General features: G+C 37.8%; 1 protein-coding gene across 3 annotated transcripts in view; it reads right to left on the minus strand.

The window, feature by feature from the left end:
• The window catches only part of LOC149797110 (polyamine-transporting ATPase 13A3-like), a 214,818-nt gene that overhangs the window by 78,033 nt on the left and 109,088 nt on the right, over positions 1 to 27,697 (minus strand). For all 3 annotated transcript variants that reach the window (XR_016421772.1, XM_089961780.1, XM_089961779.1), the window contains exons 17-20: positions 19,364 to 19,508; positions 13,008 to 13,121; positions 9,038 to 9,194; positions 6,119 to 6,239 (exon numbers count right to left, since the gene is read on the minus strand). Coding sequence is in view for 2 of the 3 variants with exons in the window: in XM_089961780.1 (XP_089817906.1) it covers positions 6,119 to 6,239; positions 9,038 to 9,194; positions 13,008 to 13,121; positions 19,364 to 19,508 (537 nt within the window). In the remaining variant the exon portion in view is untranslated. The remainder of the gene's footprint in view (positions 1 to 6,118; positions 6,240 to 9,037; positions 9,195 to 13,007; positions 13,122 to 19,363; positions 19,509 to 27,697) is intronic.

Consider the following 27,697-nt stretch of genomic DNA (forward strand, 5'->3'; position numbering starts at 1 on the left):
GGTCTCACCTTCACTGCCATTTTACAAATTTCTGCATGGGTCAGAGTCGCAAGCTCGGCCAATGTAGGTATGTGCGAAATTTTGCCAATACTTTCCCGTGGGTTTGTGGTTCTTACCAGGCTTTTCCCAGTTATTCTTCCACTAGTTATATTTGTGGCCATATATAGCCGGCTTAACATGCTGAAAAATGGTATTAAAGCAACAATATCAATAGCATTGGGATCTTGTGCATGAATGTGAAATGCGTTAATGCTAGGACTCTTCATATCACATTAAGTCTGATATTGAAAGACAGGTTTCAATAACAAGATTTAAAAACTAAAACAGCTGAAATATTAGAAACAATAGCCATATCCGATGGGAGATGAATATATTTGACATACCGTCTGCCCAGTTGCTATGGAATCCACGCTGTTGTTATAGGAGCCACCCCTGAAACCACTTAGATACAGCATGTCTTATGAAAACTTACTGTTCTGGACAAAAAGTTATAAATAGGCTTTCACAGGGTTGCTGCATCAAAATGATTTTTATTTTCCAAGAATTTTGCAGGAGATTTTAGTGTGACAATGACAAATTTCAGAAGTCATTTTTTAAGTCTGATATACTGATTAAAGACAATACTGCAGTCGAAGGTTCGTGTGTAAAAATCTCTTAGTTACCAAACTCAACCATGGCTACCGGTGTACTAAGACAATAGCTGCAGAATCGTTCATTGTCAAGATGCGGTATCAAAAAAACGTGATAATATTTTATTGCAAAATGTTTAGCTTAGCTTTTTAATATCAAATTCCAGGACATTTCATGACAAAAATGATATTTTCAAGGATATTTTTGCTGAATTTAAATTACAGTTGGATTCCAGGATCTCTTAAAAAATCAGAAGGGCATGGAACCCTTTCCACAAGACTGCTACTCAAGCCACATCACTGCAACAAGAGCCACATTGACCACACTTCTAGTATATCCTAATAAACATTACCGTATCAAGTTTGATTAAAAATATTGGTTACGTGATGATAGGTAAGTTGAATATCGATTGAAATGTTGCTAAAGGAGCCACACCGTTGTCTAGGTAGTCATGGTCTTGGCAGCATTTTTACTAAGCTTGATCAGTGAAGTTTTTGACAGTTGTTTATGAAGCCTCTATGGGAGCCACTGCTGCCAAAAGCATGACAGAATGTCAGAGATGCTGTCAGGATTTGTTCAAAGTGGGTAGCTGTCCCTTTGTCCCAAGAATAAGCAAGGAATATAACAAAATGGAGAGGGTGGAGGAAACCACAATATTTCAATTTTTACCTAACACTTCAATATTCATCCATCTTTCTTCGTGATCCACTCTGTTAGAGCACTATTGAAATCATAATCTTTAAATGTAGTCTCTAGTTGTATACACATTCATATTACCTGAGCTTAATTTGTTCCTTACCTCTCTATGCATAGCCAGCTGGAACACATTTGGAAACTGTTCTTTTAATCGTTCGGTACAATTTTCCACAGTTCATAGGTATTGTCTTTTGGATACTTCTGTTCCAAAATCAGATTTGATTCTAACAATTTCTGCCAAAGATTCACTTTCTTGAATCAGTACTTTGCTGACTACTCTGCCAAGTTTACTATCTGTTCAACAATGCTTATTAGGATTTTAGTCCATCAATGTCATTGTCTGCTTGTTCAGACAAAGATATTTTGATCAAACAATTATCTTTACTGCCTAATTTCAATTTTAGATTCTTTTTTTATATAAAATATCTCTTCACACTTATAGGGTGATATGTTTTGTAGCGCAAGATCCCACAGGGCTAAAATGTTTGAGAAATGAAATTGTTACTTTTATATCGTCCGTATTTTAATTTTTGTTGTTATTCTGTGCTTTCTACATATAATTTTGAATTGAGAGTTGACCAGCATGTCTTTTTCGTCTGTCCATCCAGCCAAAATATCAGAGTAGTATTTAACACCATTTTTGTATTAGAAAAATCACACACTGTTACCTCCATTAAAATTTCCCTGCTCCATTAATCTCAGATACTTCAAAACTTTAAAATTAAATTGCCATCATCACTATCATCAGTCAGTATTTGCCAAATGAAATCATTTTTATGCAAAGATGAACCACACTTGGAACCAGTCATTTGGGTTTTCTAGTTATCATCATCATCATCAAACCCTTAACCCAAGAGGTCGTTGGGGCACCACAGTTGACTTTACAACCAATTCTCTCCATTTTTCCGTGTTCTCTACTGCCATTTGGGAATCTCCGAATCCCATGTCTTTACACTCCTTATGTTGTCTACCAACCTCTTTTTCTGTCTGCCTCTTCTTCCATACCCTCGTACTGTACCTTGCATGATTGGTTTTGCCAGTCCAGATGATCTTGAGACATGACCATACCACTTCAGTTTACGCTTTCTTACAGTAGTCAAGAGGTCTTCATAGGAACCGATGGCTGGTTGGATCCTGTTGTGGACTTCTTCGTTGGCTACATGGTCAATGTATGAGATGCCCAAGATCTTGCGGTAGCATCTCCTTTATAAGGTTTGAATGCCTATTTGTAGATCTGATGTGAGCGTCCATGTTTCTCAAGCATACAGAAAGATGTATATGACAATCGAGTACATCAGCCTGATTTTGGAACCAAAAGCAATGTTGGTATCTTTCCATAATTGTCTCAGCCTTGTTCTTGCTGCTGTTGTCAAGGCAATCCTGCAAAGTAGTTCTGGTTTGGAGCCCTCATCTGTGATAACGGATACAAAGTACTTGAAGCTTGTGACTCTTTTCAGCTTCTGTCCGCTGACCTTTATTTCTGTACTGATGCCGTTGGTGTTTTTATTCATCAGTTTGTTTTTTTCGGCGCTAATCTCCATACCGTATGCTGTGGAGGTTGTGTCGAGGCGCTCAACCACGTCGGCCAGTTCTTTCTCATCTCCTGCTAAACCATCAATATCATCTGAGAAGCGAAGGTTGGTGATTGTTCTTCCTCCGATCTTGACAGTGCCCTTGTGGTCATGCAAGGCATCATCCATGATCCTTTCCAGGAAAATGTTGAAGAGTGTAGGTGACAGTATACATCCTTTTCTGACTCCAACTGTTGTTCGAAACCAATCTCTTCTGCTGCCGTTGATGAGGACAGTACTGGTTGCTTTGTCACAGAGGTGCTCAACACGTTTGAGTTGATGTTGTACTTCCTCATAGTTGCCCATAATGCCGCATGCCATACCCTGTCAAAGGCCGTTTTGAAATCTATAAAGACGTGTTTTAGATTCTGCTGATGCTGAAGGTATTTCTCGCAAATAAGTCTGAGATTGAAGATTTGTTTTGTGGTGCTCCTTCCAGCTCTGAAGCCTGCCTGCTCTTTAGATATAATTTTCTCTGTTTGAGGCTTTAGTCTGTTGAGAATTATCTTCAGCATGACTTTGCTCGGGTGACTGATCAGACTGATGTTTCTGTAGTTTTGGCAGATCTGTATGTTTGCTTTTTTGGGGAGCACGATGACAAAGGACTGAGTCTATGTGATGGGCAATTCTCCTGTCTGCGAGATCTTGTTGCAGATTGTTGTCAGAATTGTTAATATCTCTTATCCTCTTGCTTGAATCGGGTCTGCAGTTATGTTGTCAACGCCAGATGTCTTTCGTTTCTTTAGTGACCTGACTGAAATTTCTACTTCTTCATGAACAATGGGGTTATCATCAATTTCATCTGCCTGAGGGCAATTAAGTACTGCTGGATCTCCTTGGGTCTTATGATTGTACAATTCTAAGCAGTATTCTGTACATCGCTTGAGGATCTCTTGATCTTCTGTGAGGCATTTTCCTGATTTGTCTTGGATGGTGGTCACAGGTTCCCTTGTGTATGGGTTGTGAGATCTTTCACCAGTTGATATGCCATTTTGCTGTCATTTCTACTCAGACTGTCTTCAACTTTGCAGCATTATCTTTCTATCCAAGATTCCTTTGCATTTTTCGTGCTTTTGCTGATCATGTTGTTTATCTCTCTGTATTTTCTAGCTCCTTCATGATCTCTCTTTCCCTATTTCAGTTCTCTTCTTTTCTTGCATAGTTAAAGGACATCTGTTGTAACCCAAGGTTTCTTTGTTCAACGACATATGCCAATGATCTCGCTAGCTGTGCTAGTCACAGCTGCATTGAATGTGGTTGTTAAGGACTCGAGGTCGGTGTCTTGTCTGTCCAGGGTTATCAAAGGTGCAAATTTACCACCTATCATTGCTTGTAAGGCTGCAGCGACTTTGGATCTTGGATATGGGCAACTGTATAGGTCCATTGGATCCGTACGTGATGGAATAAGACGCTCCCGACCCACGAGTCCCCCAACTATGGGTAAAATAGTGTGATGATAGCACAGCATCACTGGGCGGAAGTCGTCCTCGATAAAGTCAACGTCTAGGGCGGAATGGCTCCAAGATAAGCTCAACGACCATGTGCTCAGGGCCAGGGCATGCCAAACTACATCAGTGGATTTCGGCTGTGGTTATCCAGTCTGGAGAGGGATGGGCTCCGCCTGACAGTATCTTGCCTTTGACCATACCACATACACATAAAATGCAAAAGTTTCTGGGTAACATGTATTTTAAAACTATATATGTGAAACGTCCTTGATGCAAGGTCACTACGACAGAAATCTTGTTGCATGGCCCAAAGTGCCAAAAATGCCAATTAAATTATTTGTAATAAATGCTTATGTCAAGGTCAAGAAATCAAAAAAAAAAAAAAAATAAAGAGCCACGTTGTGACAAGCACTACGATACTTATACCGGGTTGACTTATGTCGTGGCAAGCATTTTAAAGGTGAATGGCTAATACAAAATATATTGAGCAGAATATATATTTGTATGCGCAGCTTGAAACTAATTTGCATGAGTTCCCACACGTCACTGGTCAACAAAGTGCATGATTTCGTGCAAAGGTTTTGTGATTCGTACAAGTGCATGCCTTGCAGCATCTAACGCACATTATTATGAGGTTTGATTAAAACGGTTTGCCTTTATGTATACAAAACTGAAAACAGATTTTTGATAGTGTTTACTAAGCAAGGAAAAATGTTCTTGGGGGATCATCCTGGGCACAATTTTGAGAAAGTATGCTCCAATATGGGTCCAATAACCTAGGTCTATAACCCTGCTAAATATGATGCAGAGCATTGACAAATGAACTAATCCAAAATATCTTCAGTACCAAGCAGCAAATGAAATCAGGCTGATTAACAGACAGACAAACATACCGAATTCGTCTCCCCCGCCCATTGTTTATTTTACAGATAAAAATAAATATGAAGCAGTAGCAGGATTGTTTTGCAAGATCATCACCATAGCACAAATATTGTATGTCAGATCAAAAACGTATTGTATTTGTGACCAGCAAAACACCAAAAAGAACCGTTTGAGCGCAAATTCCATGTCAATTCAGTTCAAAAGAAGTTGGAATAACACGATTTTTAGATGGCCACCAAATTTGCCACATATAATGTCAGTTTGACTGCATCTTCATTTAGGACCAGCCAGACATCATACAAAATCTATTAATGAAAACCGTATGTCAATATGGCCACTAGTTAAGCATAATAGTAGAGATAACAGTATTTTCAAGATGGCCACGATTGACAGATTTTCAGCATCTTCAATCAGGACCATTTATACATCAGTTCATTTATTGAGATCCTATGTTAATATGCCCTTTAGTTAAGTATGAGAGTAGTGATAACATGATTTTCAATATAGTCACCATGGTGGCCATACTGGATGTCTAGAGGGAACCAGCTTTTTCCATAACCAACCAGACCTTTTGATGAGTGTGTGGATATAAAGTTTTGTGGCAATCTTTCTAGTAATTTAGGTGCAGTAATGACAAATATTATTAAAGAAGACAGATGATGGACAGACTAATCCATGACAAACCAGTGTATAAACTCCTCTGGTCTACGATCAATAGATTTAAAAATTAAAAATAAACTCATATTTAAAATGCACCTCAACACCTTTTTACGATTTATGCCACTGTTTTATACCGATATAGGACTCGATGAATCATTCTGATACAGTACTGCATACATGAGAACCGGAAAGTAAAAGCTGATCACGAGTCACACTCAGTGATGTTTGTACCTCTGTATACGCTGCAGTTTCGCATATTTGAGATTCTGAGGAAGACTTCTGTAAGCCAGGCCAAGAACTCTGTATCCATGCTGTGTATAACCCATCAAAATCTCCTGGAAGTCAGCTGGCACTAAAGCATAACAATCAGATGACATAAATCATAGTTTTAGCAAGTCATAATACAAAACACTACAAAATTATAACATGATTCATCACTATAAGACACTCTTTATAACACGGTTCGTCACTACAAAACACTTATTATAACATAGTTTACCACTGTAAGGCACTTCTTACAACACAGCTTATCACAACATAACACTCATTATAACAAGGTTTATCAGTCTAAGACACTCATTAAAACCACGTTCATCAATACAACGTATCCATTATGCATGATTCATCACTGCAAGGCATTCATTATCTCATGGTCATCACTTATGACATTTACAACATGGTTCATCACTGCCAAAACCCATTAGAGCATGGTTCATTACTATAAGATAATCACTATAACATTGGTCGCCATGACAATGCACCCATTATAACATGCTTTATGTTAAAGCGTCCGCCTCGAATGCGGTAGTTTGTGGATTCGATCCCCGGCTGAGTCATACCAAAGACTTTTAAAAATGCCACTAACAGCTACCTCGTCTGGCGCTCAGCATTAAGAGGTTAGTGTTGGGAATGGTCGGCCTGGCGTCAGGATAATGTGACTGGGTGGGACATCATGCTACATGTCTGCGGCATGATGACCCAGTGCTAGACATCACTATAAACTACCACACTGCAGACATCGTAGCGATATGACTTAAACAATGGTAAATCTACGTTAAAAATACAAATCACAGACATACACACATAACATGCTTTATCAGTATAAGACTCATTATAATATGGTTTCTTTCACAACAATGATATGGTAATGGATAACACTCTACTGGGTTAATTGTGTCAAATACAACATATTTCATTTTATTTCATTATTAATAGTTATAACATTAAATGTGCTTTAACATAAAACATGTCCTATCATAATATGACTATTGCATTAACAAATACTCCATTACCCTGGATTTGTATGGAAAAAATATGAACGAAATTTTGCTGAACTATACTGCACAACATTAGTAGTGCAGTATAGCTCAGAAAAACCGGGTTCAGATTTTTACAAATATAGTAACCTTTTGTTATACTCAATTTGCTTTTCTACCTAAGAATGAATAAAAAGAATAGTACTACAAGAAATCAAAATATTGAATTTCTGCTAGAGTCCAAAGCAAATACACATATGCAGTTTTAAAATGTAGAAAATAACAATATCAAAGTGCACATAACCCCACCCAGTAACCATTGAACACGGTGGAATACCACGTGATCACTCATTTATTTCAAAAACAAAATCTCATTTTGATTACTTAAAATCTAAATTCGAGGTCATACTGTCTTGGAACAACTTTAACAGTTGCTCTGGAATGGAGCGATTTTGGTTTTTCTGTCAATTAAACTAAATTCTTCTTATATTGTTGTGATGGACTGGAGTTACCAACTGGATTGATTCCGTATGACGTACATGTGACAGGAGGGAATGTCTTTGAAGTAAGCTGCACGTGTGTTTCTGTTCTGACGTTGACCGTTTAGAATCAAAAGGTTGCAAAAATATGGAATTCTTTTAACTGACATTCTCATGAAGACGCAGGATTAAATATTGCTTGTTAGGGAATATCAAGTTCATCTTGTTTTGGAGTGCATTAAAATTCTCCATAGGAATGTGATTTCTCGCGGAAATGTTGTCTAGATTTGCATTACAATTTCACATTGTGGATCATGTAACTCTGACTATTTGAAATAACAAAGAAAGCACATTTTGAGGAAATTCAAGACGCTTAATGCTAAGCATATTTAATGAAATTGTTATTACCAGCTAAAAATGATATATTCTTTCATGCACTGTCATTTGGATGCACTTTGTTGGAGTTATCTTAAACCGATAAATCTGACGCCATAACAGTTGTTAACAGCAACCAACTAAATAACAAAAAAAAATTATGGGGACAGATTTGTCGGTCGAGAGGCATCACTGGTACATGACGCGTGTAACTTGTGCTTGAAATCAATGCAGCAGCATTGCGGAGCCAATTACACCAGCAGAAAATAAGAAATAAGGCTTCTTCGTCATCTTGGGTTACTGGCTCTGAGGCTCTGTTTTTTTTTTCTTTGCTAAAACCCAGCCTCCGCAGCTGCATATATTTATTTAGTACTTAAATTGACTTGTGAAACGGGACGTCCCAGAGAGACGGGAAACCCCTTTGCTTTAAACTCAATACTACTTTTGTACATAGTCTGAAGAGCATGGTTCATTGTCTGAAACATTCTATTTGTAAATTACTAAGGATATTTCTACAAAACAATTGTTTAAATGATCTGCATATATCGCGTTCGTTGTCATAATGCCATTACTGGATATAAAAGACACGACGTTCAGTCACTTGCTTCGTTAATAATTTATTTTGTGGTTTAATGAACTCATCCACATCATCAACTGTATCATCTCGACTTTCAGATGGATATAACAGCTTGTTTAGTTCACCCATTTGTCTAGTGTGAGTCGTGCAATTTTGTGTGTTCTGCTATGTTCTGCTATACTGACACAAATAGCAATCAGAAGAATAACTTATCCATCCCGCCTAACATAGCTTGTACAATGTAAAATGAACACAATGTTGCAATTTCATGTTCAGTCAATTTGAACTCTGATCTGTCAATTTTTCAAATTTCTGTTTGTGGCTTATATACAACTTCACTGGTGTATAGCCATTTGTAAAATTACAAATGTTGATGAACATATAATCAAATGTTGAAAATAAGGCATATTCAATAAACTGGCCTTTCAGAATGAATAATTCATTATATGAAAGGTTTGCATACCTGTCTCAGGCCTGCACAATGAGGCCACCATCTCCGGTGCCCCTTTGGTGTACAGTTCAAACATTTTCCCACCCAACTTGCGTACAATGACTGACATCCTTTGTAAGTTTGAAGAAAATGTGAACTGTCGTACAATTCCAATTTCTTCTGTTGCAGACTGAAAATATACAACAAGGATATGTTTTATTAAATAGGAAAATCTTCAGATACAATATACGCATGTGACTAATGCGAAGAATACAATCATAGAACATCCTGTTTGAAATACGCATACTGTATCAAATTTTATTTAAAAGCTTTCTGTTCTTGGAGAGTATTGTCTTTCTGTAATATTAGACAACATTATAACTATTAATGATATTGTTTTGTCAAGGTGGGAATAGTTTATCGAAATAAAATAAGAAACTGGTATTTAGGTGACAACCTTTGCCAGTTCAGACTTTTTCATAATTTCAAAGCTACTTATTGCATTTCTCGTAAAAGCCCTGAGACCAGAATAATAAGTTGTCACCCGACCCTCAATACTTCCAGGAAATGTATGTCCACAGCTTTCATTTGAAAAGGGGAGAGTAGTTTCATAGATATAAGGGCTAGATGATTATACTGCTATAATATATGGGTGTTATTGTGCGGAGTCTGACAATCATGGGGAAATAACTACTTAAAGATGTTGTTTCATGCTGACATTCGAACTCTACAGCTCTATAAAAGTGACAATCAAATTAACAACAATGACAATCCTATTAACAGCAAGGACTAATTTAGCCAAGATATAATCGATAGCAAGCTGCCCACAACATTTATTTAAATAGCAAACTTAGATATGCAAAATAATGCGCTGAAATAAATGGTTGAGATTCCGATGATCAGGCTCCATACATCTGCTAGATGATGTAGAACGCCAGCACTACAATTTAACTGAAGTGTGATCATTATGAAACCGAACACCTTAAGTGGTTGAAATATAATAATAATTAAGACAGTTATTATACAGAACATAAAGTGCAGGGGTCCATCAACCAAGTACGTGAATGCCATTAAACAATGTCATTGAATCGGATATAAAGCTGACCTAAAGATCGCATCAATATCAAACTGTCTACCAAATGTGATGTCTCTTATCATAAATAAATAACTTATTGTGCAAGTAGGCCTGACATTCACTAGTATAACTTCAATAAAGCATGGAGTAGAACACTAATAATTATTCTCGTCTGAGGCTTTATACATTTCAAGCTTTCTACAACATTTGGTATAAATCCAATGACAAATAAGGAAGTTATTTTGCAGAAATAAACTTTCATCTGTCTGACAGTCAGGGGTTATACTTCTGGTAAACAATGACGTGAAATATTGAGCTTTGCTAAACAATGACATAGAAAGCTGACAATCTAAGTGGGACATGGTTTCTTCAGTATCAAGCTACAAACCAAATTTCGTTCAAATAAAATAATAATTAATGGAGATACTGCCTGGAAATAAAGTAAGTGGCTGTCGCAATCAAGGATTTGAACTTCACTAAAGAGTGACATAAAAAGCTCATGATCCAACTCAGCAAAGACCGAATCAATATCAAAATGCATTTCAAACTGGTTGAAAAACAACTACAATTAAAGGATTTTTTTCACTTATTGTGCAGACTAAAGTAGGTAGATCCAACAATCAAGGACTTTAACCTCGCTAAATGTAAACACAAAATCATGATAATCAAACCATGCTAAGGTTTATCAATATCAAGCTAAAAAAAAACAAATTTATTTGAAATGCACTATTAATGAAGTTTAATAATGTACAGAAATGAAAGATAGAAGGAAAAAAGGACAAAAAACAAAATGGAATGACAGAAGAATAGACAATCATTTAGGTACAATTTAATATTTCCATTTTGTATGAAACATCGGGTGCAGCAAATGGCGAGACAAATAATCACGCATACAAACCTTTATGGTACCAAATATGTGCACAATACTTGTAAAAGTGGGATATTCCACCTATGATCAAGTTCTGGGTAAATAAGGTATGTAAACGTATTATTTGTACTAATGTTGTCATTTAATTTAATATACTCTTCTGTTGTGAAATCTGTAAATAGAATGTTTAAAACCTGTAATGATTTCTGTCAAAGAAAAAGAATGTCTTATCTTACTGTAAAGAAAATATTCCTGTTGCATTACATTCATAGACTGTGAAACACCTCTAACTGCATTCGATCTACATTTCTTTTTTTATAGTTCCGTGATATTTACAAAAGTATATATGTATTTATTGAATAAATAAGGAAATCTGTTACAAATGCTTGGGTAGATTTCCAGCATTTTCACCAAATTCAGGGTATGAATCAGGGACTATTGAGTTCTCCTGATGACCTCAGAGGTACATTTGTCTCCAGTTTCAGGAGTGCAGCCGCCTAATCAAATGCCGTGTCAGCCAAAGCAATAGTAAACTGAAACTCAGATAATGTACATGCTGCAATCAAGACAATATGAAACAAATCATAATTGAAAAGCATTGTAGCAAAACCTTTAGTTTGTTCGAACAATTTTTAAGACATAATTCCAACTGAAAGAATCCATTCCCACATCTTAAAAAGGGCTATGAAACAAAATCACTGTAAAAGACATACACTGGTATGCATGAGTAATGACCAATAAGATGACAACCATGGTTTCACATCCATGTTGGGAGAGCTATCTGGAAACTGAAAGTTTTCAAGATATTAAGCAGTACAGTCCGATTGTGTTCACTTAACTACGTGATGACATTCTGGGTTCACGTCAATGTAGAAACAGAATGAAAGTGTTTACAGTGTTAAGCAGCACATTCTGACTGACTTTTCTTAACGTCCTTGATGACGTGCTGGTTGTGTGTGCAGCATTTATAAATTTAAGAGATGTCCTGATATAAGGTACCGTATGAAGCAAATGTTGCTATATGTTTAATAAAATACCTTCGTTTGCCTATTTTTGGAGAAATACAATACACTGTGATCTAGTTATCACCAAAGTTTTAATTGCATTGTGGTGAGATTTTATAGTTCCTGTATATTTCGTGTATTTATGCCACTTTTGGCAATTCTTCAGCTACATCATGGTGACCAGTTTCTTTTTTCCAGAGTATCCAGAGAGAACCAATCAACTTGAGGAAGATACTGTAACATTGTTTTCTTATGAATCAGCTACTTCACATGACTTAAAATAAACGTGAACTCGTTTAAAATTTCCAAATCAGTAATTTAAGTAAAGAATAAAACCAACATACAAAAATAATATTTATAAGATGAAATTCTGTAGCAAAACTGGTTTGAAAGTCTGTCTGAACACTAGGTGATTTTCTTCAGTGACATTAATTAAGAGTGATATCATTTTCTCTGCGTAAAATGAAAATATCGTCAATGGACATTTGCATAATGTTAATCATACTTTACATCTACAAGCTTGTAATTTTATGTACCAAGCCATACATGAAGTTTCCTTGATCCAGTAGAAAACATTATCAACTGTATTTGCATATAGAACCCTCTATTCAGGATTTGTATTTTGTCAAATGCAGGAGAGATGCGAATGCTTCAGGAGGGTTATTCACTCTCCTCAAATATTTATGACATCATCGTTTATGGCACATGATGTCATAGATAACAATTGCAGAACCTGTAAAAACATCCGATTTGTGAAAGGCAAGTGTCATGAAATCTCGTACAAAAATTAAGCAGTTTGCTAGCAAAGTATCCGGAAATCTTTGTTTTGAACAATAAGATTGGGGAAAATGATGGATCGCTCTCCTGGAAGCACTTTATGGAGCAAGATGGTCCGAGAGTGATTTCGCTGTTCCAAACACTTGCCCTGTCTATTAATAAGTTTGCAATCTATTTCACTACTGATATGGCAGATGTTACTGTTACCGAAAGCTGTACAATGACCGATACATATACAAATATTTATATTGTATGAATGCAAATATGAAAACATTTTACCATGTATGAATCATTAGCCACTGCGTTTTGCACAACATCTGGCAGTTTGGGTTTCACAATTGTTGGACAGATCATGTCAAATCTTGTTTCCTCTGGACCAGGCTCCTCTAGTTGCTGTAAATATATGTATATAGTTTAGTCTCACTCATTTGACACAAGCTGTCTCATTCATTTGACATAAACTGTTAAAACTCTTGGATTAAAGTGACCGTCCAAATGATGGGATGATACATGCATACATCATTTATTATAGCACTTGATACTTACATAGACATTTATTATAACATTGTTCACATGAGCCGTAATAAGAAGTGAACACTCTTAGAGAAGAGGTCATGTTATATTCATGTGACTGTCCAAATGTTGAGATAAAGCATGCGTACAGTATTCACTATCGACCCATATACAGTACTAACTACACCATTGATCAATGGTGATATGGAAGTGGTCCACCTTGGAAACGAGTGCTTATAATATTGATCATATTTTATACCTAATATTACAAAGAATTAAATAATGAATTGGGATCCATGATGACGTTCATCTCTCCTACTCATGGCGTTGAACTGAACACAATTATCTGTACATAATGCACATCAAACTACAACACGAACATACCCAAATCACCAGTAAATCATGCACGAGCTTATCAGTTTGTGTGCAGTTTATTCTACTACTGATTTCATATTAATTGCAGGAGTAAACAGTTTGATATGCCATATGGTATATTTGTGTTTGGAGAGATATCCATATTTATCTGAATGTTTCTCCCTTCTACACACTACTAGCAGTAGTACTAATACACTGCGTGTGTATGTGATATTTTGATTTTTAATGTAGCTTTAATAATTTGAGTCATATCGCTACAATGTCTGCATTGTTACAGCGTACAATGATGTCTAGTACTGGGTTATTATGCTGCAGAAATGTAGTATCATGTCCCACACAGTCATGTTATCCTTACACCAGGCTAATCAGTCCTAACACTAACAACTTAATGCTAAGTGTCAATCGAGGCAGTATCTAATACCATTTATATAGGTCTTGGTATGACTCATTCGGGGATCAAACCCGCGACCTTTCGCATCCAAATAGGATGCTATAACAACTTAAGCCACCGGAGTGGTCAGAACTGCAACTAATAATAACGATAATGATGATTTTAAACAGGGTGATTAGGATACATACAAACTACAAACTACATATAATCAATGCACATGCCATATGTCATTAGTACCAAATCGATTTGGTACTATCTTTAATGATGTAAAAAATGTATTCATGAATACGAATACAATTCCTTCCACTCATCTTCAAAATAAATAATTTATTATGTCTCAGAAGCCACTGGATATTTGCTGAGTATGCAAGAAACAAAAGGGTGTGCATTTCTAATCTCTATTGGTATAGTGTTCCAGAGCACTGGAAGCTTCTTAAGGATGGTTTAGACATTTACAGTTAAATGGTAGACATAGATCTCAGGTGAAGGGTTTTGCATAATTCCTGTGCTGTAATAGTGACTAGAAATAGATAGAAGCACAATTAACGGATATCTTGTACATTAACTTATCTCTTAAAGTGGTAATATTAATGTCACAAATGCATTATTTCATGCTGTATAATATAATGGAAGAAATATCATGCAGAAACACATTTATACTTGCTGGATTTAGGATCAAATTTGGCCCACAATGTGCGTGAGCGTCTGTCCGTTTTCTCATTGAGATTTTTTTACATGTTTACAGTATTGTTCATAGTGAGTGGTTTTTTTTTGGAACTAATCTCATTTGAGGAATTCTCCACCACTTGTCGTGAGAATTGTTTGTTCCTATCGACATACTTTAATACGGTCCAAAACATGCAGTTTCAGTAGGTATGGGCTGGGTGAATCACCTGCCATCGTGGTTGGCTAAAACAAATGAGGGAATATCTCCATTCCTGGCAATTCTTTTGAAAGATAAGGTTAATCCAGGCAATTTAAGCTGGGTAATCTGGATGAGGGGTTCCGAATCGTTTGCTTCATGCATATCCTTTAGACCCCGATGTATTGGAGGAGGGGTGTAAACATTTGGCTGTTATAAATCTATAGAAAGAGCAGCGATTAAATATACCCTTTGAATCTGGGACTGGTGAGTCTATGGTTTGTGTTTGGCATTATATCTTATCGCTAATTATAATAGGTCCATCATAAGTCAGTTCCATTGGACAAATATTGAGTAAAAACAGAAGGATAAATATACCATTTCGTTTTTTGTGTGCTTTGATTTGGGTTTGTAAAGTAGATTTAACAATTTTGCAGTCGCTAAGATGTCTGCAGTGTAGCAGTTTATATTGATGTGTATCACCTAGGCATCATAGTGCAGACATGTAGCATGATGTCCAACCCTGTCACATTATCCTGACACCCGGCCGACCAGTCCTAACACTAACCTCTTAATGCTGAACACCAAGCGAGGCAGCTGTTAGGAACATTTTAATCAGTCTTTGGTATGCCTCGGCCAGGGTTGAAATCCGCGATCTGTCGCTTCTTAGGTGGACGCTCTAACCACTAGACCACCGGATCGGTCCCAGTATTGTTTGTAGTATTTCATCCTTGTGGGGCAATTAGTCAGCCAATATATTAGACAATCTAGAATATATCGATCCTTGACATGGATTTATCATATTCGACACCACTGCATAAAATCTGCACCAAGAAATGAATGGTCTGGGGACATGGTTCTGCCTGCTATTTGAGATAATTCCCCACAGTGGAGTTGTTGAACAGAATGAGAACTTCATTCCGATGTAGGTTCTCCAGATACCAATGACAAGCTTTTGGAATGATTTTCATGACTTGAATGTTGATATGTATATAATGATCCTGAGGGGTCACGCTCCCGAATTGCCTACCGTAACAAGGGCATCTCAGTAAGACATTTATGTATTTTCTAAGTTTGACCTGTTTTCATTAAGGTGTATGAAAATATCTTATACTGCTTAGTAAAGTTGGAAAACGTATTTAAAACATTCGGTATTCTAACCATGCAGTGACAGTAAACACTGTGTTCAAATGAAAATCTTTTGCAGTTTACATTAATCTTATTTACCACTAGTACATTTGCACAAAGTTTGCTTCCAGAGATAATGCAGCTCAGTGGCTTGGTAATAGATCTCAACTTGACGTAATTCTTGGAAATGTTTCCATTTCACACGGCGATGACATACTCAGATCGACACATGAAGTCCCAAAATTCGTATTTGTGTCCCTTTTGGTTGTTATTCACAAGAATTTGAATATTCCTTTTAATTCATCTGTACTGCTGCTATTCACCAGAATCTGAATTTTCAATTTGATTATTCTGTACTTATTATTAACACTTTTTGTAACGCTTATATTCCCTTTCATCTTCAACATATATCGCTTGCTTTGACGCCATTTTTAAAACTTCTATAATCAACAGTTTGATCATGCATATGCTTAGCGTGAAAAACGTGTGCAGTTTAAAGCGGTGAAGTACCACTGTAAAGTTAGTGTGGTTCCCTTACTAACTCCATTAAATCCAATATAAAAATCCTATCTAAATCATTCACTGATCAACCAATTATCCGGATTTTACCACAATCATCATTTTTCTGTAGTTTTGTTTTGTATTCTTTAAGTTCCTTTTGTAAGGGTCATTTATATAAGACTTACGGCAAAATCGTTTAGGGTTGGCCGGTCTGACATTCCACTGACATCTCAAAATGGCTGGACACTCATCAACTCATGTGTTCGCAGCCACACTGATCTATACTGATTGTGATTGCCAGAGGTTTGACTCGCAGATAGTTATTCCCAATTTGAATTCATTGAGGTTTGAGATGCAACCACATATTGTTCAGGTAGTGAAAATTGATTTAAATGTCAAAGATTCCACATCTAATGGGACTTTAGGATCATTTGTCATGAGAGCCCACGAAGGTAACTCAAGGATAAGATGTCCAATGTCAGATTAAGCAAAACCCAGCAGGTGAAGGAATTCTCTAGCACATAGATTGTTTCATATAGGCAAGGAATCTACAATTTTAGTAATTTAATTATCGTTCATGGGTGAGACATACTCTATTTACTTGAATGTTTAGGTACATACCTAGTAGATATAATTATTGAAGGGGTAAACGGTTGGAGATGTCCTTGTTGATATCGAGACTGACAATGAGAAGGAGGGTGATATCATGACTTGCTCCAGGATATAACTAGTATGCTTTTTGGTATATTTGTTTTTGTAGGCAAATCACAGGATCTGGAAACTGTTAGCTGGCATATAAAGCCCACACTTATGGCATAGTCTCCCCAATGGACAGTATTTAGAACGTAATTTTGCATTCTTTCATGAACCCACTTAGGTTGACAACAAAGTGACGAACGCTGCGTTTGTAGTTGATGGAACTCTAGGCAAAGGAGGAGGTGCCCGCTGAACATGATACCGAATACCCCGGAAATCACTTGCCGGGCCCACATGTCGTCATGGTCAATCTTCACCATTTGGCAACGAAATATAGGAGCCTTTCCACTACTGGGATCTGTTATATAGGGGCATGAAAGCATGTTATTTGAGATAGAGAGGGTTTAATGACAACCCTGGCACAAATGACCATGTTTCCTCTGCATCTTTTTCGACTTTAAGAGAACTATGATGGTCTTTAATAAAGGCGGAGTGAGAGAGCATTGCATCTTGATACACCTGTTATAAGTTCATAGCTTATGTTACGGCTATGGCCATGATATGTCGGGCGCCTATATTTGGCCATTATATAAATTGGCTTCCTACGCATGTCGCGTGAGATTCGGGTTGGAAGAAGGTAAGCTGTGTTTTGCATATTGAAGGGTACCGTATATATTAGATGCAATATTGGTCCCATGGCAATGACATTACGATTCAACTGATGGATATACAAATGCAAAACTGGTGTGCGGGGCTTGTAGAACAGTCTAAAACAATTCAAGGGAAGGCATCGGCATGAAAAACTGTTGTCACTTGGGACATGTGATTTATGATGTAAGGAGAGGGACTTGTCAGTAATTTTGTCACGACGTGGAAGCAATGAAAGTAGATTATTCCATAGTCAACGATCACTTTATGTCAGAACTATTGACCAGGTAGCTGAAATAGAGGAATGAGGACTGAACTCTGATTGGAATGGGTGGAAATATTATCGAGTCCAAGTCTGTAAGGCTGAGTTTCTCTCATCACAGTAATATTAATAATGACGAGGGAACCTGAGAGCCATTTTTCATAGTTTTTGAATTAAGATAGTGAAGCTGTTGTCTCTTGTGCTAACTGCGAAGTAGTTGGAGAAGAATTTGAGGATGGTGGGTCCCTACGCTTGCCGCACGTTATGAGATAGATCCCATTACTTCCAATGTGTCTCTAAGCAGAGCTGTCAAAGGCATGCTGGAACGTAAATATACATCTGTGGTTGTTCAAGCCAAAAACTGACCATTACATGGCACATCTCTTATGAATAGGAAAAGTATAGAAAAAAGCCTGAAAAGTCCTTGTGGTTCATCGAAACAGTCTCTAAGAGGTTTTCATAAAGCTTTTTACAAAGAGTTTTCTAATGGATGCCAGTATCCCTTTTTTATTGTTTTAACCCTTGTGTGTGTGGGTGTGGGTGGGTGGGGTGGGGTGGGGTGGGTGGGTGGTGTGCAAAGAATAACTGGGACTGTCTGCCGACCAGAAGCACACATATTCTTATTGGGGTGCTGTGGGAATGAGGTCATTACCTCAGTAAGTGATTCAAGAACAAGGGGTGATAATTGCTGATCAAGTATAAAGAATGTACCAGTAAACGTTATAATCATACTTTCCAAAAAATGAATCTTTCTTTCAAAATGATAAAAATTGGTTTTTATTTTCATGCACATCTGTAAAACATCTGAAATATAAAAAGCCATGATGAAGTTAGAAACAGCCACTATGATATTTTCTCTCTATATTGAACAAGAACATAAGAATTCAATGTAACGCTTCATAACTGTGGCAACTTAATTAGCAAGAAATACGTTCACAGGAAATGATAAATAGGCAGGTCACCCTGCACGTTAGAAGTGCCCCGTGAATTTTACACAGTGGGTCCCTCTTTTCAACAGATACAACACTGTTGTCCTCTTGAAATCATTTGTAAAAGGAACATTAACCTGTCATGGCAATATGTACACAGAGGATCTGAGTGTACGCTATTTTTCTGAAATAATTAAAGAAATGGGTAGCATAAGCTATGCCCTGTTGACTCATGATGTCCAGCAGATCTGAGTCTACTCTGTGTACAGTTACGTGCATGTTATAAATGTGCAAGAAGAGTGAATGTTTTACACGAAAAGAATAACATACCCATCCAATAGCCTCAAACATAATCAGTTCAAGAGGATCTCCACTTAGCACACCACCAATAATAGTGAGTGAGTGACATGTTGCCATGGCCACTTGCACTGGACCTTTGGGTACTCTACTCATGTCAAATATTTCTGGCTCAAACCTGCAAAATATTTCATGTTTTGAATCAGGTTAATAAAACTTCAGCAGAATTCAAAGATGGATCGGGATATAAAGATCTGATTTAATAATACTAATGCTACTACTACTACTCCTAATAATATTGATAATAATAATAATAACAATAATAATATTGATAATAATAATAATAATAATAATAATAATAATAATAATAATAACAATGTGGACTTACAGAGCGCTTAATCTTTAAAAGCTCTAAGTTCTTTAGATCACACATAAAAACAATGGCAAGATTACAAAAACAAACTACATGAAATTACGAAGCAAAAACATGCTGACAATAATTAGGGAAGTAAACATTAAGTCTCAAAGCCTGTTCTTGGACTCAATAAGTTTTAGAAGCATTCCTGAATGAGATCTCAGTGTTCTTGTGTCTACGATATATGGGGAAATCGTTCCAGATAGCTGGATCATGGTACGCAAAAGAACGCTGTCCATATGACTTCGTTTAGACATTGGGAACAATGAGAATGCGAGTGTTGGAGGAGTGGCGTAAATTTATAGATGTTGTATACACAATGGTATGGGGATATATGTATATTGGACTGGAGCCAGTCAGCGAAGTGAACATATTATGTGTTATATTCTAGATCAAAAAAGTAGCCAGGGCCGCTTACAGAGCAGGGCAGTTGTGCTCAGTTTTTTACACTGAGGATCATCCAAGCAGCAGTGAGTTCAACTTAATGAAGTGTCTGTAGTAGATATTGAAACAAACTAGATATAAGTGAATTACAATAGTCCAGTCTACAAAATACCAAGGAACACACGATTGTTTTAGTGCCATCAATCAAACGAAAATTACAAAGGGAGCTGATTCATCTCAGCTTAAGATATGCAGCCTTTTATACGACTATTACATGTTGGTCTAATGAGAGCGTTCTGTCGAGAGTGACATTTAGGTTTCATATTAACAGTAAACGTAATGTTGCTAATGCTGTTACTTATTGTTTAAGGTCAAGATTGCAAATGAGAAAGCCTTAGCGTGGTGATCAAGATGGGTTAAGTTTTATCATAATTCATCGGCAACTTCTTACATGTCATTCATGACTTTACATTGGAAATGCACTTAAAAAAATTAAACAAATTGTATGACAGTTTAAGTAGTTTTTATTTAAATAGATCCACATATTTATTACTGTTATTTCTTTAAATCTTTTTATACATTTTCCTTGAACTACAAACATTCTATTTTCAATTCTTATTATATTCATAAGACTGAAAATACATTTTGTAAAAATGTAAAATGAAACTCTTAAAAACTTTTAACTTATTCAGAATTTCTCGCCAAATAACCCAAACATAAATAAATTAGGCACACGTATATCAACGTGTATGCAAGTTTATCATTGTAACTATATTTAAATCATTCTCAAGACTGCTACAGTGGCTTACGAGTTTTGGGCCATGTGCCCATATTTGTCTAAGAAAAAGGTGTGTGTGTGCGGGGGTGGGGAGCGCACTAAGCGAGATTGCAAGGGGATAGTGACCAGGTGTTAACTATGAAAAACTAAGCAAAGATGAATATTCTAATGAGAACATGAAATAATTAGGCTACCACCTATATACGACAAAACGTACACTGCTTGTGCTTCTATCTTATTGTAAACAAGAGACCCAAGTAGGTCTTCATCCTTCACCGTGATGACCCCTCTTTGCAGTTGACCATTTCACTAAACGGGCTTATGCATTATTGTATGAAAACATCATATGCCGCATATATACCAAACTTTAGATCATTCTTATTTGATCTATTTTACCAAATCATCAGTATTACAATTCTTTCCAAAGATAACGCGATAATTTATATATTCAGAGTAATTTCTCGCAAATTATTCTGACTAGTATAAATCCATTTGCCAGGTATGACATACATTTTATGGAAAATATCATCCCCAGATATACAGAGGTAACAAGCACAGCAAATTAGCTGCAAGGAATTATAGTACTTCTAGGAAAAATTGTTTTTGTGTTTAAATATGTTACCCAATAATAATCCTTACGAGAAAGAGGTACGAGGTGACGGTGGTACATCCCCTTACTCCAGAAATACCATCTCCGGTCCAGTAAGGTAATTGAGACAGATTATGGGAAACCGACTGCAGAGGATTCCATCTGTCGGGGCATAGCTTCAGATAGGGAAAAACTTCCCCCTGCAAATGCTGCAGAAGCTGCGAAGCCGTATCTTAAGAAGCTGTCGATCGACATGGAATGGAGACCTGCTGATTTGCAGATATAGGTCTTACCAGGTCGAACTGGTCCCTTTGAGATGGCATATCTTGGAGTTATAAGCTAGGGAACGAGGACTCCGATATCCATCACACAGCCTGAACGATGTCGGTTAGCAAAAAGTTCTAAACAGTGACACTTCTATTTGGCAACAGCTGTAACATCGTGAGTCGAAATGCAAAATAAGTTCATGTCAGTTGGGGTTATTTCTCTATATGGCGAACACATAACCCACTTAATCCAGGATGATATAGTCTGTGTTGATATATCATCCTGTCTTATCATGAGTGGTAGAAAGAGACTGATCCCCCTCTACGCTACGGCTCGTTTTTATTAAGGTACCAGTTCAAAGATCTAGAATGGTGTTGTAGATTGATTTCAGCTGGTGTGTTCAGACGGGACAGAGGATGCCGGAATGACTAACACTGACCCGGCTTGTCGGAACTGCGCGTAATTCGAGTCTGCTTATTGGGCATGTATTTCGTTAATTCTAAATGCAGTCTCTACCGCCATAACAAAGCAGTTCTTGTATGAAAGGTGTACCAGGGATGCCCTTCAAATTGTTTCAAAAGGTTCGTTTTCATCAAGGTTGTGTTCCATTTGGGCATAGGGTTAACGTTTCGGACGTGTATGCTCAAAGTTGGCGAGTAGGACGGATAAGTCCCTGCTTTGTTTAATACATCCTTCTTCCATTTAGAAGAGAGGTGTTAGCGTTCATTGAGCGGTGACCTTTTATTTTACTTGGTGCTAACCGACCCTCTTCGAAGAGCCAACGTAGGACTTACTGTCTGCGTTATAGATGCTTGGATACGTAGGATATGTTCGTTTCTGCACCACTGAAGGAAAATGTGCCACTTGCCTTTGACGCTTCAGAGAGGAGGTCCTTCGTGCTTCAGCGATTCCCTCGACGACTGGTTGAAAGGAATTGTTTAATTATGAGGGCCTTTTTAATATGATCCAAATGTAGAGGTACAGCAGATCTGGGTAGGGACAATGCCGTGTCCTGTGGTGATTCTCTTCCTTTCGGCATCACTTTTATAATCAGATCTGTTGAAGGGTAGGCATATGCGTTCATATCATTCCAATCTAGTGATACAGCGTCGACTGCCCAAGCTTTTGGGTCAGGTGACTAGATAGACAAAGGATGGGAGTTTGGTATTACACCGTGTCGCAAACATGTCCCCCAACAGACAGTCGCATCGGCCACATATCTGAGTGAAAACCGAGAGATGAAGAGACCATTCCTATTAGATGATTGTTCCGAGACAAAGAATAGAACAGTACATTTCAGCATCCATGGATATGACGAACACGTAAGTGGATTTGTTGTTGAAAACACAACCTCATAAAGTTCCACACCATGACGCAAAGATCTGAGGACATGGTTACTCCTTGTTGTTCGAGATAAGTCATTACTGTAAAGATGTCGGACATAATTAGAACTCTCTTGCCTTTTAAACATTCCTGCCACCAGTGAAAAGATTTCACAATGTTATTCATCGCAGATCGCGTTCCTGTTGAGACCATGCACCGTTGGCTTCCTGAACGAATGGTAGTAGTTGGGCTCCTTAGCTTTCCATTTTTTCCTTGGTACAAACTGTAATCTCGGACAGTTCGATGTTTAGAATTATTTCCGCCTTGAGCCAAGCTGGATGCCCCAATTCAGCCGATGCAGCCTCAAACGTGTACAGATGGGGAGAGAATGGTCCCGTGGCCAAACGTTTTGGCATCTATTAGGACAGAAGGGTCATTTGGAATGGACAGGTGAAAAGGCGACCATGGAAAATGAGGTCTGCTGCCTAGAAGTTGAAGGAATTCCTGTGCGAATATAATTTTCCCCGATAGTAAAGAAGCCAACATAGTTCGAATTTTGAATGCCTGGCCCAGAGGAAGACAAACAATATTGCCTGTGTATTGAACTCGATACCATGTGAACAAATTGCTGCGAAGGTACTAGGTCGAATGTTTCCTTGTTTACACGAAGCCTTTGTTGGCAAACAGTGTAACGAGGGTTATCACGTCGTGTTTAGATACAACTCAACTTATATTTCTTCGTGATAACATGCAGGTAGCATGATCTTTCCGCAGTAGAACCGGACATGCGACATTACTCGATTCATCATATGAGTGAAGACCCAGGGGCTAATGTTGAGTCCAAATAGAAGTGTCCTGACTGGCATGCGCTGTTGTAGACAAATGGCAGTAACGTCCTGAACACCGTGTGAATAAGAACATAAAGGTATGCGTCCTTTAGGTCAATACTGATGGAGAAATCTACCTCATTGGAGGCATTTGATTCGGGGCGCATGGGTCGATGGCCAGAGGCAGAGTGCCGCTGCATCTGAGAGCAAACAAAGGCCCTCTTGATCCTTTATCTGCTGTGGCTTGGTGGAGCTTCAAGAGGACGGTTTTCATAGGTTTGTGTCTTATATGTGGCCATTATGCCCTTTTGGTGACTGCTCATACTATCCCTGTGTCTAGGCTCTGTTTGGAGGGGAATTAAATTGGTCTCCTTTACGGCTTGTTTGCAAAACTTTTCAATCTGGCCATTGAAAGGATGGTTAGGATAAAGGCTGTGCTCCTAGAGTGGCCTTATGGTGGTCCTTCAGACCTTTAGGAAGTGCAGGCATGGAATACCGAGTCGCGTTCCGCCAAATGTAAATTGTAGCTGTGGATAAAGCGTTGGTCAAAATATGTTCAGCGGCTCTGTTCAGTACTTTGGCCATTCTGGAGGCCAATTCCCATGTATCTCCTGATGTATTCATTTTGAGAGGAGAGAAGCTGTGTTGCGCGTGTTGGTAGATAGCCATAGAGACAAAGTTAAATCCACGGTAACGATATAGAACACAAACTGCCGAGTGTCATCAAAGACAATCCGATCTATACGTATTGAGTGTGGCTTTGCCGGAGTTTCCAAATGAAATACTGGTGCATGTTCACTGTAGAACAGCCCCCAAACTGATGATGAAGGCAAGTTAGAATGCCTGTCACTATCCCGGACTGCGGAATTAAATGAAGTTAATATATTTCGTTTCCTGATAAGATCAATAGATGCTGCTGCTCTGGTCCAGGTTACTGATGGAGTAGGAGGAGTAGGAGGCTAGGATTTCGGAGGGATCAAACATCAACATTTTCAGGTTGCATGAGGTAGGTAAAGGTCTCCCGTAATGCATGCAAATTAGCTAATGAAGAGGGACAATGTCTTCCGCTCACTGAACTGGTAGAACGCCTTGAATAAGAAACTATGACTTCGAGAGAGTCGCAGAGTGAAGAGTCTTTTCTCGTAGCAGAGTGCAAAGTAATTGTGAAGCGACAGCTGTTAAAGAATGAGGAGCTATTCTTGGCATCGTGCCGAATGAGTGTCATTAGGTGGTATGTGGAATAAATTATTTCATGTACATGACTGGAAAGGTCGGGTTCGGCATACTAGAAGCCGAGCTATTAGTGATTGAGCCCGTAATATTGATGGTTTGTAATCGTGTGACCCATAGTATATGGCATACGCCGGTCGCAACGGAAATAAGCCATCTGGATCATCAGTTGAGACGGGTTGTGAAGTATTCGATCCATATAAGCTATCCGTATGCTTGCTGAGCGACAAGGTACTTGATTGTTTGGTAGTTGTGTTCCTCGCTCTTCCGCAACAGGGATCAAGTCGAACTCCAAGGAGGCAAGGTAGCGGGAGTTGCCAATAATACCGTGTCTTGTGGTGGTGACTTGGGTACTGGAGGTGTTTCAGAGCGTAGCAATGTTCGGCTTGTAATGAATTAAGGTAAGAGTTGACTTATCTCTTTTGCCCACCAGACATTCTCACACTGAGGAAAGGAAAGAATGGAGACTGATAACGTCTTCGTCCTAAGCTGTGCTTTTTCGCGTGTTCCCCATAGTTCCAATTTGTAATACAAAAGGAGAAAAACTTATAGAACGCGTTGCAGATCTAAATCTTAAAAAGCTGACTCAGAAATGGATAACTTACATTATAATAAAACAATACAGCATACTGGTAAAATATGACATTTCCACAGTGTAAGTAGTAGAAGTATAAACTTGTGGGCATGCGAATGTGATGTCTGAACAAAGTGTGGGCGCAGAATTATACCAAATGATGGTTACCTAGAAAAACGATGATCTCAATTGCATTGCATCCTCCAACGAAGGTGAAGGATGGCCTGTACAGGTAGAATCATTGAAGCAGGGCTAAAGATACCACGGTAAAAGAAACTCACCTGTATGTACCAGAAATGACGCAAATATACATACAAAAGGAGTTTCATAAGGGCATATACATACAGATGTATACATAATGTAGCCCGAACTTATTTTCTGAAGTCGCATACGAGTGACTAAGTGCTGTTTAAATATGATGGATAGCTTATACCGATAAACATGACTCAAGTGTCCCCTATAGAAACATGCAAGAGCAGGAAATCGTACCTGAGCGCTGACCTGTACTTGTCCGACTAGAGCGGAAGCAATAAAATGGCAAAGAGGAACCGTTATAGATACGTATAAAGTACGTGCGACAACATATTAAATTACCTGTAGGGGAAAGGCCCACCGACCGCTTATACAAGTAAAATCATTGAAGCTGATGCCTGGACGCTGCGAACCCTTTGGAATAGAAACTCACCAAAATGTACCCGTTGGCAATGGAATTACACATACATTATAGTTTTAATAAGCGCTATAGAGTTGCACGTATACAATAATTATAGCCAGGACGGAACGTGAGGTCAATAATACTCCCAGTGCTAGTAGAAAATTGTAAGACGATGACAAAGTGTTAGAAAATTGTAAAGACAGATCTTTGGCAGCACCGAAAATGAAAAACTCCTTTAACTTGCAATTGTATAGCTTATACGTAGATCCTGGATTCTGCGAGGCCTCTCGTGACGAAATCCTGATTCTTGGCACAAGAGGAAGTAGTAACTTGGAGGTTCGTAGACTTTTCCGCTAATTCTTATACCTATTGGGAGATTACTCTGTCTGGCCACCACATAGGTCGGCAGACAAATTTTAGATCCCTTTATTAAATGTAGTATATGGGAGGGCTGGATTTGCGAGATAGACGTAGCTTTCCTAAAATATTAAGATCAGGCAACGTATTTAAAGAAGAAATATATATTTTGTTCCATAATTCAGGCCTCATGTCGATAATAAAATATAGTTCATAAGATGTATACATTGGCATAATACAATATAGTTCATAATGCGAATACATTAAGCACAATACAGTATAGTTCATAATGGTAAAATTAGTTAACACATGGAATACAAAGTGCTAATAATGTATACATTTACCATATTTCGGTATAATACATCAAGAGCAGTACTGCTACGTATATATCTGTAAAGATACTTTTCTTATACATTTCACATATAGAGATCATAAACAGATGAAATGAAATTGATCTTTCCGAACAGTTCCTTGTCAGCTATTATAACTCTTGCCAATCATTAGAATATCATACATGTGATTCTAACATCCAAATTTAGCAAGCAATCATCTCAGGTAATATAGCAGACGTATATATAAATATCATTTTTCATTTACTAGGCGTTTAAATATCTATCACAAGTTTTGCCATTGCATAAAGCATTTTCACATTTTGACTGACTAACAGTTAAGACTCTAGCATTGTAACAAGCAAATGTTGATGGGCAGACGATGCGTGATGGAGGCACGGCCATACCAAAAGATCAATTGAACTTATGGTCAGGCAAGCAATGAAAATCCTTGTACTTATATCTACCTAATTGCATAAATCCATCCTCTGACCAAACTGCACTGAAATATTGGACCAGCTAGTTATCATACGAAGTTATCTATTGTGCCATATTGAATGTGTGAGTGGCACTATTTTCATTTTGGAAAAACTAATCAACATAAGAAGCCTTTAAATGAAAACCACATGCTGATATAAC

The sequence above is a fragment of the Sinohyriopsis cumingii genome, chromosome 6 (assembly GCF_028554795.1).
Source record: "Sinohyriopsis cumingii isolate HCF-2022 chromosome 6, ASM2855479v2, whole genome shotgun sequence".
NCBI lineage: Eukaryota > Metazoa > Mollusca > Bivalvia > Unionida > Unionidae > Sinohyriopsis > Sinohyriopsis cumingii.